General features: G+C 42.1%; 1 protein-coding gene across 3 annotated transcripts in view; it reads right to left on the bottom strand.

Annotated features, from left to right (window-relative positions):
- The window catches only part of dpr1 (defective proboscis extension response 1), a 524,556-nt gene that overhangs the window by 219,895 nt on the left and 289,665 nt on the right, over positions 1-14,996 (bottom strand). For all 3 annotated transcript variants that reach the window (XM_026816137.1, XM_026816136.1, XM_018029633.2), the window contains one exon: positions 4,502-4,665. In XM_026816137.1, the coding sequence (XP_026671938.1) occupies positions 4,502-4,665 (164 nt within the window). The remainder of the gene's footprint in view (positions 1-4,501; positions 4,666-14,996) is intronic.

Genomic DNA, 14,996 nt, shown 5'->3' with positions numbered 1-14,996 from the left:
CCTACTCCCGTTCATATGTACCACAGTTCTCATTTATGGATGGCGGATTATTTGCAGCGAGCATCTCTGAATAACGCGTGGTTACGTTGCCAGCGATAATACCGTGGCAAAAGCGACGGATGAAGTTTGCGTCGCGTCGCGTTGTGTTGCGTGCGTCGCATAATTAAATTAACCGTGTCGCGTGTTACGTATCATCGCGTCCTTTCCCGAGATCACGTCGGATGTAATAACCCTTTTGTCAGCTAGAGGAGCGTTGCGCACTTTTCCGTCGCCTCGCCAGAGGAAAATTGTACTAAACTAAATGCCCCGAGTATTTTTAGTGGAAAAAGGGACAGAAAAATTCCACTGACGTTCACCTATTTAAATAGCATTGAACGAACTAATCCTTTTCATCTGCACTTTAAACAGACACCTGTTTAACCACTGACTCGCTCTCTCGGAGTTAACGATAATCATAGAGCCACGAGTGTGACTCGGCAATCTGGCTAAATAAAATGCGTCTTGCGTCGTACGTCTCGCGTTGAGTAAAGGTGTTGCGTTCCGGGTCAGCAAGCGATGCCGCGGTGTAACGCGATGCGATGCAGGAAATTAGCAATGCAAATGCTTTGTCCCATTTTACGGATGGGCAGTCTGCATAAGCCGCGAGTAAGCCAGAGAGTGCGAGTGGGCGAAGTCGCGCCGCACCACCGGTGGCGTCCCCGCCGCGCGTGCAAACGTAGTTAATGTCCCGATTTCAAACGGGGTGGCTGAACCACTGACATAATACGCCGAGGTAAACACTCTGTCGAAATTCCGCAACATTCTAAACAGCGTTAGACGGCCCGTCGAGCGTTATTAACTTCGTTACGAAAGAAGAGTCCACGAGGCCTACAAATGGTCGGTCTGGCGGATGCATCGCGCGGCTACGAGCCTGCCGAATACGCTTTCCGCGTTACGCTTCGCATCGACCGCTATAATCGAATCGGTTCATAGCCGCGGGCCATTCATTCTATAGGTATAACACGTACGTATGCCACGGTTCATCCTTATTGCGAGGAAATTAGATATTCTGCCCCCTGTTTATTCTACTCCGTTACCCTGTTATTTATAATTCGTGCTCTTCGAAAAATACGGCTATTCGGATGATATAATAGATGAATACCGATTCGCATAATTCGTTAATCGAGTGAGTTTCCTGTGAAATTTCAGAGAACGTTTACTGCCAGCAAGGACATAATTCTCGTCCCACGAACTTTCGATAAGTTATATTAGGTACACAATATCATCCGGCTAGAAACAGTTATTCTAGGAAACCGAATTTGTTCGATGAGAACTCGACGGCTCGACATACAAATTTTAAAGATAAAATCGATCGATGTTATTCCGGCGGCCTTTCCGCACTATTCCAAGGGTCTTCTAATTGCCTCATTCGACGAACATCAATGGCTTTATAAGGGAAGGGGCATCCACCGACAAGCTGTGACCTAATTAGTAAGGGATGAAACGATGTTCCGAGCTGTGCCATGGCACGGAAACCCCGAAACTCGAATTTTCCACGTTCGACGCGAAGGCGTGGAAAAAATCCGGCCAGTATCACGCCACGCATCAGCTAAGTACACGTTACCCAGGGCGCCGTTTTCTGTTACACGTTGCGATTAACTCGCATTTTTTTTCAAGTGCCACCCAAGAGATGAGTATCACTTCTCCAGCGCGGAGGATGAAATTAGGAAACATCTGCGGTTACCATGTTGTACTTCCCCCGTGCAGTTGCAATTTCTGCATTTTTACATTGCTTCGTGATAAGAAGTCTAACGATATTATGTACACAAGATTTTATGTAGATAAAATCTTATTGTTAGATGCATTTACATAAGATATACAATAAGAAGTACACAGAAATAAGAATTGTAGGACTCGTAGACAGTTGCGAGTCAGGTACAATCCTATCAAGTGGCAAAATCATGTATTAGAATATTACAAATTATACGAATATATGAAAAATTCCAGGTTACTTAGAAAAAACACGTCGATAATTTTATAAATCGTACGTCTCTGTAAATACCACTTTTTAAACCTCTGGCAGAGATCTCACAGTTGATAAAACCTTAAACGATCCTAATTGCAGTACAGAAATTCAAACTGAAATTCATCCACTTTGAACTCATCCATTTTCATCTCAATATCTATATTGAATCTGCGGAATCGCGAAACTATCGAGAAACCATTAGAATTGCCGCAATCATAGTATCTTTGTATTAAACGATTACCAAAATGAAAATAGAATGGTGACGCGCGGGCTGATCTCGTCAATGGTAATTCATCGCGTAATCGAACGGCGCGGGCGGTGCCGCCTTTTAGTCGGCGACCGCACATGACCGAAATTCACATTATAGAGCCTGCCGGTGAATAATTGCGTCGTTAATCGGTAATCAGACCAGCAGTCCTTTCTCACGATTAGCAAGTAATTTCGCGGCAATCGTGTAACAACCGCCTTTGTTCCCATCGGGCGGCTGAGAGAAAAGTTTGATAAACGTGTTCGACGGGGCAGGGTTGCGATCGACGGCCAGCGTGGAAACCGACGCGCCGGCACTACCATCGATTCACGGGAAGTTACTACAAATTCAATGAATCCCCCGCGTTAGAAATATTCCATTTGCGAATTGGCTAATAAAGAACGGTACAATGTTTGTAAATTTTTAAGTGCTCCATTGTATCTTTTGTTCGAACTTTCACCAAGAATTAAAGACACGTAGGAAATGAAATCCTACTTTATGAACGAAAGTATACGTAATTATACGTTAAAAAAATATACGTCGTGTAATAATTCTCCAGGTTTGCTCGATGTGTACTGCAATTTTTTTTTGCGAACGAAATATTGTATTGTATGCCGTATGTATAATCAATTATTGACTTATACTACTTAGTATGTGTAAAGAATACGAATTTCACTTTATACTCTTGGATGAATTCTGTTCTTTAATAATTGTTATATATTAAAGCACACGTCGATTTAGAATACGTAAATATTATTAGTTTAAAAAATTTAAATCTATTTACCAAAACAGTTTTTTCATTTTATTCGAAGATAAATGAAAATACATTTGGGGCACGCAGCACAACACTACGTTGGAGCAGCTATACTGTTCGGACACGGCGATGTTTCAACTTGACCCGTATTAAATAAGCGACAGGAGAATTTGCGAGAACTCGATGGCCAGCGGGAAATCCCGGCCATTACGCGTCGCCTATCTCTCGAATGAGTTAACGCGATATTCGGTTATGTATCGTTAATTTGTATCAACAGAAAGTCGATTAATACATAAATATCTGCCATTGCAATCACGTTGCTCGTTTGTCAAGCACGGCGTGCGTAATACTGGCAATTTCATATTTACGGAAACTCGTAACATTTGATTGTGGATTTTGCGTGTTAGGCATTCGTCAAATCCTGATTACGCTAATTTCTGTTTAACCGTTCACACAAATCACAGACGGGATGCGTATACACGGTCTGTCTGGGATATTTCTATCCGCAAGCATCGAAAGTTCATTTTTTTCCTATTGTTCCCATGCAATATTTCACAGTTACATTCTCGGAGAGTTGAAATTAAAGAATGGCCATCAGACTTTTCAAGTGTTATCAATTTTATTCTGTTACATATTAGCATCGAGAGGTCGATAGCAATTACAATAACAATCCCTCTCGAAATCGAGTAAATCTTTTCATTGGTTTTCAGTGGTAGCGCGCGATATGAATTATACGTACACCGCGTTGAATATATAACAAGAATTTCAATAGCGGTATCAGTCTGGTACCGTGGAGAAGATCAATATTGGCCGACCAAATATTTTCACCTGTTACCGAAGTTTCTTTCACGCGCGATTTTCAGTTCACGATTTATCCCAGGAATAAAAGAAGACTGACAAATTTTATAATCACGTGCGTGTCCAGGATATCGATGTCGTCTTTGAGGCTGGCGCCTGCTTGGAACACGCGTCATGCATATTCCATCTTATACGAGCCAGCTTCAAAACCTTGCCGCAGCCTTGCGGTAATGTTATCCTACAAGCCTCTCAGATTCATACTCTCTCGTGTGGTCTGGATCGAAGATTTTGAAAGGGGATCAAAATCGTTGCCCGTAATACCTGGCACACACGACTTTTCATTCCTCCTCCTTATCGTATTAATATCTACATGTAAAAGTTGCCGTTGAAAGTAACTCTTAAATCAATAATCGATAAATTTTCTTAGAGACAGGCTTCCTCTTTGTATTCTTTTATTTCTACGATTGGACATTAAATTGCAGTTAAATATGTACAGAAAGAAATGTGTTGATACATTTGTATAAACGCTGAGATAGACGAAATAGAATTAGACACCATGCAAACGGAAACAGAGTAGAGTCATTATCTCTTCAAACACACGTTCCTATATCGAACAAGCTAAATAGCAATAAAAGGCGAAGGTATTTTTCTTCGTTACTCCACATCCTGACCGGAAGTAACAGGTAAATCCACTTACCTCTTTATCACCGAGCTGATGAACTCTGCAATGAAGAAAAGCGGTCTGGCCGACCGCGGTGGTCACGTTTCGCGGCATGTTCATTTCGAACGTCGGCGGGTTGGTGACGTTCTGAGTGCCGAAGACGTTCGCGCCCAACAACTTTTGATCCCGCGCGAAAGTGCCTGGGAACAATAATTCAACGAGAAATGTTATTACTCGCTACCGTCTCCTTATAATGAAATTACTTAATTAGCGAGTTGTTCGCGGATTTAATTGGCCAGAACGAAACTGCGAATAATTCGCAACGTTGGAAACGAAACAAGCGAAGGATGTATTTCCGTGAACGGCACTGATTGATTCAAACGTCCAATTTCGTTTTAATAAAGGACGTGATCAATTTTATCGTTCTATCGATTCACTCTCTTACTTACTGCCGCTGTTGTATACACATGTATGTACATGTACAGCTAGTAACAATGAATCTGAGCCAGTTCGGGCTTGTGTTAATTTCTCCTCAGGGGATAAAATTAAAAAAAAAACCAATAAGTCTACATCTTGTTTTTGCAATACCCGATTTGACATCGACGCTGCTACATTTTGACATAATTTTAATGTAGGTAGTGGTAATGTGCGTAGGGTAAAATTGTTTTCATTTTCAGACGTCAAAATTATGTCAAAATCTAGCTGCATCAATATCAGATAGAACATTGAAAAAAAAACAAGGTACAAACTTGTTATTCCTGATGAATTTTGTTTCCCTAGGAGAAATTAATACAACCTCGAGCTGGCTCATTGTCAGATTCATTTTTATTAACTGTATAAGGTTTGACTAGCTACGATTGAATTAATATTCATGTTTTATGATTAATTATCCTCAAGTGTATTGAATATGTTATCATTTATTGGAGTCTCATTAATAAATATGAACAGAACTGTTGAATTTTTTTTTTGAACGAATGAATTCTTAAATCTATCGACACAGTCCCACCATAGATAACGGGCTAAATGAAATTCAATAATTCCTCCATCGGAATCGAATTAACGTCAACGTCATCGTTAACGCCGGATCTATTGTTCCTGCAGTGACGATAGTCTTTTACAAGACAGTGACCATTATGTGATCCCGTCGACAAGAAATCATCACCACGCGCGCTTTGACTTCTATCGACCATTGTTAGCATTATCAAGAGGAATAGCGGATTCGAATGACAGCTGCCAATGGCTACTTCGTTATTGATCGTGGATGCTTGAACCTGATGACAATACGACCAACCTGGCTACCTAATCATGACTGGAGTCAACGATTGATCCATCTAAGCTTTCGACGAGACGAGATTCTATGAGACGAACGGTTTCCGCCACGAAATCGTTATCGAAGTAATCAGCTTCTTATCGAAATTGAATCGAACTGAGCAACAACGAACTGTTCAGGCGAGATTCTCCGACGACAAAGCGTGGAATTTGACTCGACGTCTAATAAGCTTAATGCATTTAGAAATTGCGCTACTAAAAGGCTCCTGTCACACGAACTGCAGCTCAGTTCAATGGAACGAGTAAAGTGCGAATACTATTGGCAAATCTCGTTCAAAATTGAAACGAACATTCCTCACGTTTTTGTTTTAAATTTCTTTGGAGGATTTGGAAATTTATTAAACGGATTTTAAAGGATTTAATATGCCGTTAATTAGTCACTATTAGGAATTAAATTGTGTGAATAAATTTTTATGATAGTTATGAATCCTAATAGTAAAACTTTTCACCTGTCCCATACACGGAATTATGTTAAAGCGTAGCGTTTATTTCAAAATCGGACGGCAAACTTCGGGTTCGCAAACCGTTTCGCCCGCATTTCCATGCGATCATGCGAAATTTCGCGGTTAAACGGCGAGTCATTCGCATTTGAATAAGATTTGAATTTTCCGGGGACGAGCTCGAAGTTCGACTCCGTGCGCAGAATTTACATGAACTGTTATACGCGGCCGCCCGTTCGCGCGCAATTTTATAAGGAAAATTCAATGACAGACAGTTCCGTCGTCGAAGAAAGCGAATGCAAAATACAAATCACGTTCAGCGACTGGCAAATTATTAAATCGCCCGGTTCTGTTTTCATCGTTCGAGGGCTTCTTTCAGTCGACTTCGCAATTGAGCTCGGCGACTCGCGACGCGGATTCGTTCGGATTTAGAACCGTCGCCGGATAACGAAAGAAGAAGAGACACGGGAAGTTGACTTCATCCCGTGGCCGGATCTCGTTTCATTTATTAATCCGAGAATTTTAACAGAAGCCGGGAGAGGGACGAGGCGCAATATTTGCAGATTGCGCCCGCCTAACACGACTTCTCCGCAGCGCCTCCGGTTTATTCTTCAAAGACTAATATTCTGCTTTCGCGAGTAGCCGAGCTTTCAGCTCGCCGGGGATATTGCTACTCCTTTTGGCTAAGTAGACTCGAGGAGATTTCTAGGATCCAACGACGGACAGCCGGATTTTTGCTAATTAACTAAAGAGACTGGATGAAAGGGATCTCCGCTCCTTTTGGTCAGCCGCTCGCTCCGGTCTGATCGGTCGCGTACCCTTTTAGCCTCCTGACTTCTTTACTATATTTAGCTTCTACAGAAATGCCTTTTTCAATCCACGGATTTCATACGCCAAGACATACCATGTTTATAACATTTATAAATTAGCAAGATTACACTTTATTTCAATCTCTTCGTCATTCGTGAAAACATTTCTGCGAATACGACAATTAAACGAATTTGTAATTTGGGAAGTTTTTAGTACACGTATGCACGCATTCGGGAAGAAAATAGACAGATCTGAATGGACCGGAGCCGGAGAAGAGCAGGTATTTAGTAACGACGGGAACAGATAAGCGACCAGAGTCCCATTCGTGAATCTCCGTTCTATATTCCGACTTTATTCCCGCGCTGATAGCGTTTTATTTTATACGTGACATCGTAAAACACGGTGCCTTCGGCAGTCTGCTGTGGTTCAACGTAAAATTACAGAGGTATAAAATTGTGGAATCCGTAGAAAGACAGAGAGAGAGAGAGAGAGAGAGAGAGAGAGAGAGAGAGAATTTCGGGTCAACTCGATGTCTCGAAATCGACCTGCCACCAACGATTGTTGCTTGCACTCCGGCTTAAGATTTCGTGACACGTACCCGGCGTCATTCAAACTCTCTTCATGGATCCCACGAATCGTGTGCTCCGTGGACACATTTTAAAGTATCAGACTTCCGGTATACGCGAGCCCTTCAAATACACGTTTATTTTAATCCTTTCCACGGATATTTGCACAAGCTGCGGTTGACGTTTTAAAATAAATGTACCAAAAAATACTTGTCATTTTACCGCCGGAGATGATTGAAATCTCGAAGAAAATATGAGTATTGTTACAAATCCAAATATATGTTTTGTAATATTATTTTCATACATTTCAGGCAATTTTTTCAATTTCAAAAAGCCGGATATTCGTGTGTACTGATGAGAAAAGTGAAAAACGCCGTAAGCGCAAAATGCGTTGAATCCGTCAAAGTGAATCCACCATTAATTTTTCATGTTCATAAAATACGATGAAAAATGTAAATATTCGCGGTCCGTTTCAATGACGTTCGTTCAGCCCTCGTTAGTTACGGTGAAAGGCTGTATCCCCTGATCAACTCTCTCACCGGACACCTGTCCAATGCGTAACATACGTAAAACCTATTAATTGGTTTTTATCATCGTCCCACTGAGAGCCGGGAGATATTCACCAAAAAAATATTCCGGCCGCTCCTAGCACGCGCGAGTTCAAAGTTCGGACGGAATCACTGGACGAACGAGCAGCGTTCTTTGACGTCAACGAGCTTGATAGTTTTATTATCGTCTGGACCGTCGCAAAACGAGCCCCTCCGATCTCTAGTTCTTCGAATTCGGTGTCGCGCAACTATTTGCTCTCATGGAAAACCAGGTTCCTATCGCTCGTGCGTGACGAGCGATCTCGCAATTCGAAAACAGGAATCGGGTATCAGACGGAATTGGTTTCCGGTTTTATTCATATTTCAGTAGTCACGCGATATGCTCTTTCACGTGTAGTTTTTGGTCGAATATCCGAGATTCTTTATATTTTTTTTTGTTAAAAAACTTTTGTTTTTCAATTACAATACAGCGAAGCATGTCTGAGAGTTCAATAACAAGAGAGCCTAAACAAAATGTGTTTGACGAACTGCATAAAATTTATTTATTACTTACAATATCAGCGGTAGGTTGTGATACAAGTGAATAGTACCCCTTGGAAAAATCTCGGAAAAATCGAAAAAATTTTTTTGTTGTTTATTATTAGCATTGTTCTTCTGATGTCTGATTTCTTTTTAAAAAATGCGTTTCTAAAGTGCATAAACTTTTGGGATTGACTGTATAGCCAATACATCCTTAAGCGAGCTTAACAGAAAACATGTACAAAACCAATAATTTTCGCAATATGTATAGGCGATAGATAAAACGATTCAATATTATTATTGCATATTTCGAAGCTAAGCTACTCATACACCACGAGATTCTATACTCAGCTGTCAACGTGTCACTCTTGAAGAATCAATGGGCGGTTTCAAAGCAAGAAGAGTGACTCTATAGTGGGTGGGATTTAAATATAATTTGGTACACTTTTCGTGTTTGATAGAGGACTGTTTATCCCATTCTTGGATGGTGATAACTCAAAAATATAAGTCTTTGACTTGTTTCAGTTTAGAAGTACACGTGCGGATTGTGTAGGTGAATATAGGAACGAAACGTAAGAATTCTTTCGTGCTAAGCTGATACGCTGGCAAGTTTACAGGAAAAGGGGCTGACTGGGTTGATAGGAAGAGCGTCGAAGGTAGACGTCGCAAGCTTTTTACGGCGATCGTAAAACGACTTATCGGATGTTTGACGCGGGGGTTGATATCTGGCCGGTGATCTTTGTAATATTGCTTGCTCGAAGTCGGCAGCAATTCGCAGTCGGCGCGACGGGGACTCTTCCGAGTGAATCCAGTTCGACGAGGAGCTTCTCCATGGACCCGAGCTTCGAACCGTCTTTCGCGCAGACTATTCAGTCTCGAATTTTGTTTTATTGGCCGGGCGTCGCGGCACGATCGAATTATGCAGATTCTATCCCGGCGATGATGGAAATTTTATTAGTTTCGCTTGAATTCGTATGTTAATGTCGTGCAAACGTACCCTCTCGCGCTTCGATATCACCTCGGCTATCGATATGACGGAAAGTTCCGGGCCGAGTCGGAGAGAATTATGACGTTTCTTTTCGCCTCGCGACGGGAGTAGAATTAATTCCGAAGGAGCTCGGTGTTTATTTATGACAGAAATCGATCACCGACGCTGACTGCGAGAGATCGGCTCTGGCAAACGCGTATTTGCAACTTCTAATCCCCACGACTCGAAACGAGAACTTCGAACGGGAAAAAGGAGATCGACAAATTAACATTATTATAGATAATTACGAATGGACCGAGTGATCAGTAAACTGGAAAGAATTTTTATCCGAGAGATACGAACCTGGTTTTATCGTGCGGTGAAATCGTGTCATGAAACCGCACGCAATGATTTATTTCGCGGCATAAAAATCTAAATGGCGTATCGAACGCGGCATAAATCACTCCGTACGCGGGTAGGTACACGGTTAACCTCAACGGCATTATTTTTAAATATCATTTGTTTCGCGTATCCGGGAGGCCGATCGGTGAATTAAATGCAATAAATATCAGGAATGTTAGCAACGATCGGGATTGGTGTAACGTGTCGCGGGGGCCCTAGTTTTGTCATTGCGGTCGTTTCATTCGCACTGATCAATAGATAGAGAACACTAAATAACCGAGTTGTCGATTGCAACGGGCAAAAATCGTTACACGTCCGATCCCACGGCCTGCTTCCCTCCAGCGTTTCGATGTCATAATTCTAGCCGTTCGTTTCGCGATTAATAATATAGCAGACGCGATAACACGTACCTCCCTCTATCTCTCTCTCTCTCTCTCTTACTGTTTTTCACTGTACAAAAATTGGACATTCATTTTTACCCCAACAGACATTTATGACTCATGCTTGTAAATTTGTGCGATTGACGCGAGAGCAAATGAATTTCCCACGGTGGAATAAATATTTGCCGTGATATCTGCTCTTATCCGCAAAAGCAGAACGCTTTTACAAAGCTCATAATATCTTCTATTAACATTGAACGAGACTTGAGGAACAAACAAATCGAATCTCTACACTTGGTGGAATTTAAAATAATTGAAAAGTACAGGCAAATACGAGTAATAGGTAATTAATGGAGAATTTAATTTAGGAAGTGTTCAAAGTGATTGGATAAAATATTTTCCTTAATTACTCTGGACATAGTCACGTTTCCGGGCGAGCCAAAAATTTGCGATCACCACTAGCTAGATGTGTAATTAATTATCGCGAAAATTGCGCTTTGGTTACAACTGCGGATGCAATTAAAGCAAGTTGTATCGGTAAATGCATCAATTCGCTTTGCAAATTGAATTTACGGCAGCCGTGGGAATTCGTGCCGTCGATTAACATATTGCAACGGGACCTGGCGACGTTTCCCTATAAAAATGTCTGTAATCGATCCGATAAACATTATTTTCACCGTGCGCCCGATGCGCGTCACGGGCTGTCCTTAGGATTTCGTAGACATTGAAATATTCCAGGCATCGATGGCTACTCGATGGTACCTCGCAAATTTCGTTGGCAACATTTCGAATTTCCGTAAACGTCGAAGAAGACAGGCGAGCCACTCTCTTTGGCCACCTTTCTCCTACGTTATGAATTCAATCGACCGTCCCGCTTTATATATATACCGAATTTCCTTGCATATCCCCGGAATTTATGGCCGCTCAGAGAAGATCTCTGGTCAACGGGGGACGTTTAGCACTCTATTCATTCCCCGGGAATGGTTCCTTATTTATTTTACACGGAGATCCACTTCTCAAAGACGTTCCCTTTGTCGTTTTGACAATCGAATAACAGAGGGAAGAGGGGGAAAATAGTGACACGAATGGTGAAGAATGTTCAGTATAATATTTCATTCAGGGAATATTATTCGAACGAAGAACTTTCAGTATTAATAAAGATTAATTTGTAAAACAACCTCCTATTTATTATTCCGAGACGGCGTATCGCGCGATATCAATTTCATTTTCTTCGATGAGCATCGAATTTCAGGATGGGAACAAAACGTGTGTTGTGTAGTTAATGAAATGTGATACAATCAGAGGCAGCAGGTTAATTTGAATATTTTTATAGCCAAGGTGAAATATAGTTTCTCCGCGTGTCCTCCGGAGTTCATTTCTCGCTAACGAGCGGGTAGAAAAGTCAACTAATATCCTCCGTAATTAAATTGCACACTGTTTGCTAGTGGCATGAATATAACCCGGGACGTAGGGAATGTTATACGTCAATCATTCAGCAATTTGTTAAAATCACAAATTGGTGAGACCTAAAAAGTGCATCTAGCGCGTACGCAATTACTTGCGTTCACTGCGTGGAATTGAAAACAGAAAATGGCGCGAGAAATTAAGAACGGGTCCTTTGTAACCATCGATTATTCAGTGGGCCATTTCGTACGCAATTAAACCTGAAAATTTCTGCGAAGAAAGCGGTAGCAGACAATTCATCAAAAAGTGTGTTTCGCGCGGTGACCTCGAGTGGTTATGAGAATCAGCTTTAATTACACGAAGCCGGTGTATGTGTGGCTGTTAGTAATTGTCACCGGTTAATTAGATTTTCAGTGCGGCGGACACTCCTCGCCACGGAAATCGCTGACCGAACAAAGACTCTGATAACAACAATGTAGAAATAAAACTACGCGGGAAACGCGGAAATACGTCGTTAAATGATTATAAAATTAGTGTAAATACATTGTTTACAAGAGGAGTATGAGTATGAGGAGAAAAGTACACCTTTCTTTAATATCGGACATTGTTAGTAAAAATTAAACATATTATTATGCATTTAGATACTTGAAGGTTACGTATTTAAAATAACACGAGCATTGATAGCGCATTATGCTAATGGAGTTTGAATATTGCAAAGCATATATGCAGACGAAAAACAAGAATCCATTCGTTGCTACTGTATTTACTATACGTATGGTATTGCATGTGCACATATTGATTTTCAAAATGCAAGCTGATATTATGATTTATAATATCGTAAATATCATATAAAAGCAGAATCATTTAATAAATACAAAAAGAGACCTTCTAAATGAAATGAATTTTCTAAAAGTGAGAACTTACAAAATCATTGTTCCCTCAGATGGAAACTTTAATTATCTACTTTACAGAATTATTAAACCACCGAGAAATAATTTCTACGAATCCGTAGTTACTGGCAGCCCGTTTTTTTACAACAGCATCTGTTGCTGCGCCACGCGATTGAAAAACAAAGACGACAACGTAGTTGAAACGGTAAAAACCGATTCCGAGGAATCAAAACCATTCACGGGAACGAGATTCGAATTTCGATTATTTTCTTTCGCCGATACCAATAAAGAACCGACCGCTGCGAGTCATCAAATCTGTCTGGGAAAAAAACCAGAGCGAAAAAGTTCGGGGCTGAAGGCGAGTGGCGAAAAAAAGGTTGAACGTCGAGAGAGAAACACTTTCGATTCACGCTAATAACTTTGGAATCCGAATCGAATTCAGGTGTTACGGAGGGCGAGGAGGGTGAAGCCCGTTTCGAACGAGTTGCGTTCTCGGCTACATTGACCCGAATCACCGAGATTTGTCCGTGACAGCCTGGTGACGAGGCTAAAGGTTGCCCAACAATTTCGCGGTTAAATTTAACAGCAGCCCTGCCACGTGAAATCCCTTGGAATCCTCTGCCGCACCAGTAGAACCGGCGGCGCAGCGGCATAAAGGGACTCTCTGTACGTACAAACGTTATCACTATGGCTGACACGCAATCAAAGCAGAGAACGGAATAGCTCATTTGCAAGGTACCTTCGGACGTTAACCGACTATTCAGTCTCTTGCTGTTATTCCTTGTTTCAAATGCCTCCCCGATTTAATTAACATCGCCTGTTCTCCAGTGATATTTTATAACCATGAATTTTTCAAACATCACGAATTATAAAACTCGATTATTTTGTTTTACTTTTATCTCCAATAAATTCAATAATATAAAGTGGCATCGCGACACGAAAAATAATATTAATATAATAAGAGTGACGTTCTTCAGGGAACACATTTAGTAAACGAATGTCTTTCATTCAAACGTCGCAACTAATAAAATTCGATCACTTTCTAAAATACTTTTCGACCTACATATGTACAGTTTATTCAATAACATAAAATGGCAACAATAGAGGGAAAACGATATTAATGCCGAGAGCGGCGTTCAAAAACCATGAATCGGTTCCAAAAAGAACGTTGCTCGCGATTCGAATTTATTTCACGGATCTCGATCGGTCGTTCGGCAGATTTGTTTCGACGCCAAAACAAACAAGACCCTTCTGTAACCACCGGTAAAATGTACAGCTGCGGAATTGCAGTCCGACAGAAGAGTACAAGTCGTTACAGGAGCGTTATAATACTCGGACGCAGCGTGCAATCTTGTTTACGTACCGGCGCACTCGTTCCCGCGCGGTTAATAAATTTCCAAGATCCCAGCTTCCTGTTCGCGCTCGCCGCTGCGCCCGCTGCATTCGTAACGCGGCTCGATCCGCGATAAATCATCCGGCGGGATGTTTGCAAAACGCTCGTTCGGCTCAGATTCGAAAGTCACGCGAAAGGAACGGGTAACTGGATGAACAGCGATTTTGTGCTCTCCGGCGCGTTCGTCCTCATCAATATTTCAGCGAGCGTCGCGCGGTTCTCCGCGCGCGCCGCCGTCGAGACGCGGAGCGAATCGAGCCGAAGGGTGGCAACGCGACGGAAAGAAGTCACCGACGAAAGACAGTAAATTCTATCCGGAACGTCGCGCGCAGCTGTTGTCTCCGGGTTTTTCCGTTGCATAATAGAACAACGCGGCCGAATTGCTGGCTTTGACACGAGGCGACGCGACACGACTCTCCCGCGCTCTTGGGGGATCCTCCCTGGAGGTACGCGAGCGACGTTTCCCGATTCCCTCTCCGGCGGCTCCCTCGCGGTGGCCCCGGCCTCTCCACGGTTTTTAGGACCGGCCGGCCGTTCGAATAAACGAGACCATTGTCACGGATAAATGTGCGGATGTTGCGTTATCGATGCGCGTTCGGTTGTACCGTTGCGTCGGTGCTGCGTTCGTTGCCTATGAAACCGGTTTTGCGCGGTTTGCTTCAATAGATCGTGGGGAATTTAGCAGCGTTTATTGTATACTTCACAGCCAACCGGTCTATCAATTATCTCGTACAGCTAGTAACAATGAAACTGAGCCAGCTTGTGTTAGTTTCCTCTAGGGCTAAAAAATTGAAAACGAGTAAGAAGTCTATACTCCGTTCACCGAGAGTCCGGGACTGTGCACAGTTCAGTTTTCGCTCGTTCTGCGCATCTCAATGCTTTA

Source organism: Ceratina calcarata, unplaced genomic scaffold (assembly GCF_001652005.2).
Source record: "Ceratina calcarata isolate Rehan_Ccalc_2016 unplaced genomic scaffold, ASM165200v1 scaffold49.2, whole genome shotgun sequence".
Taxonomy (NCBI): domain Eukaryota; kingdom Metazoa; phylum Arthropoda; class Insecta; order Hymenoptera; family Apidae; genus Ceratina; species Ceratina calcarata.
Note: the sequence above shows the minus strand (reverse complement) of the source record. Positions and strands in the feature narration are given on the sequence as shown.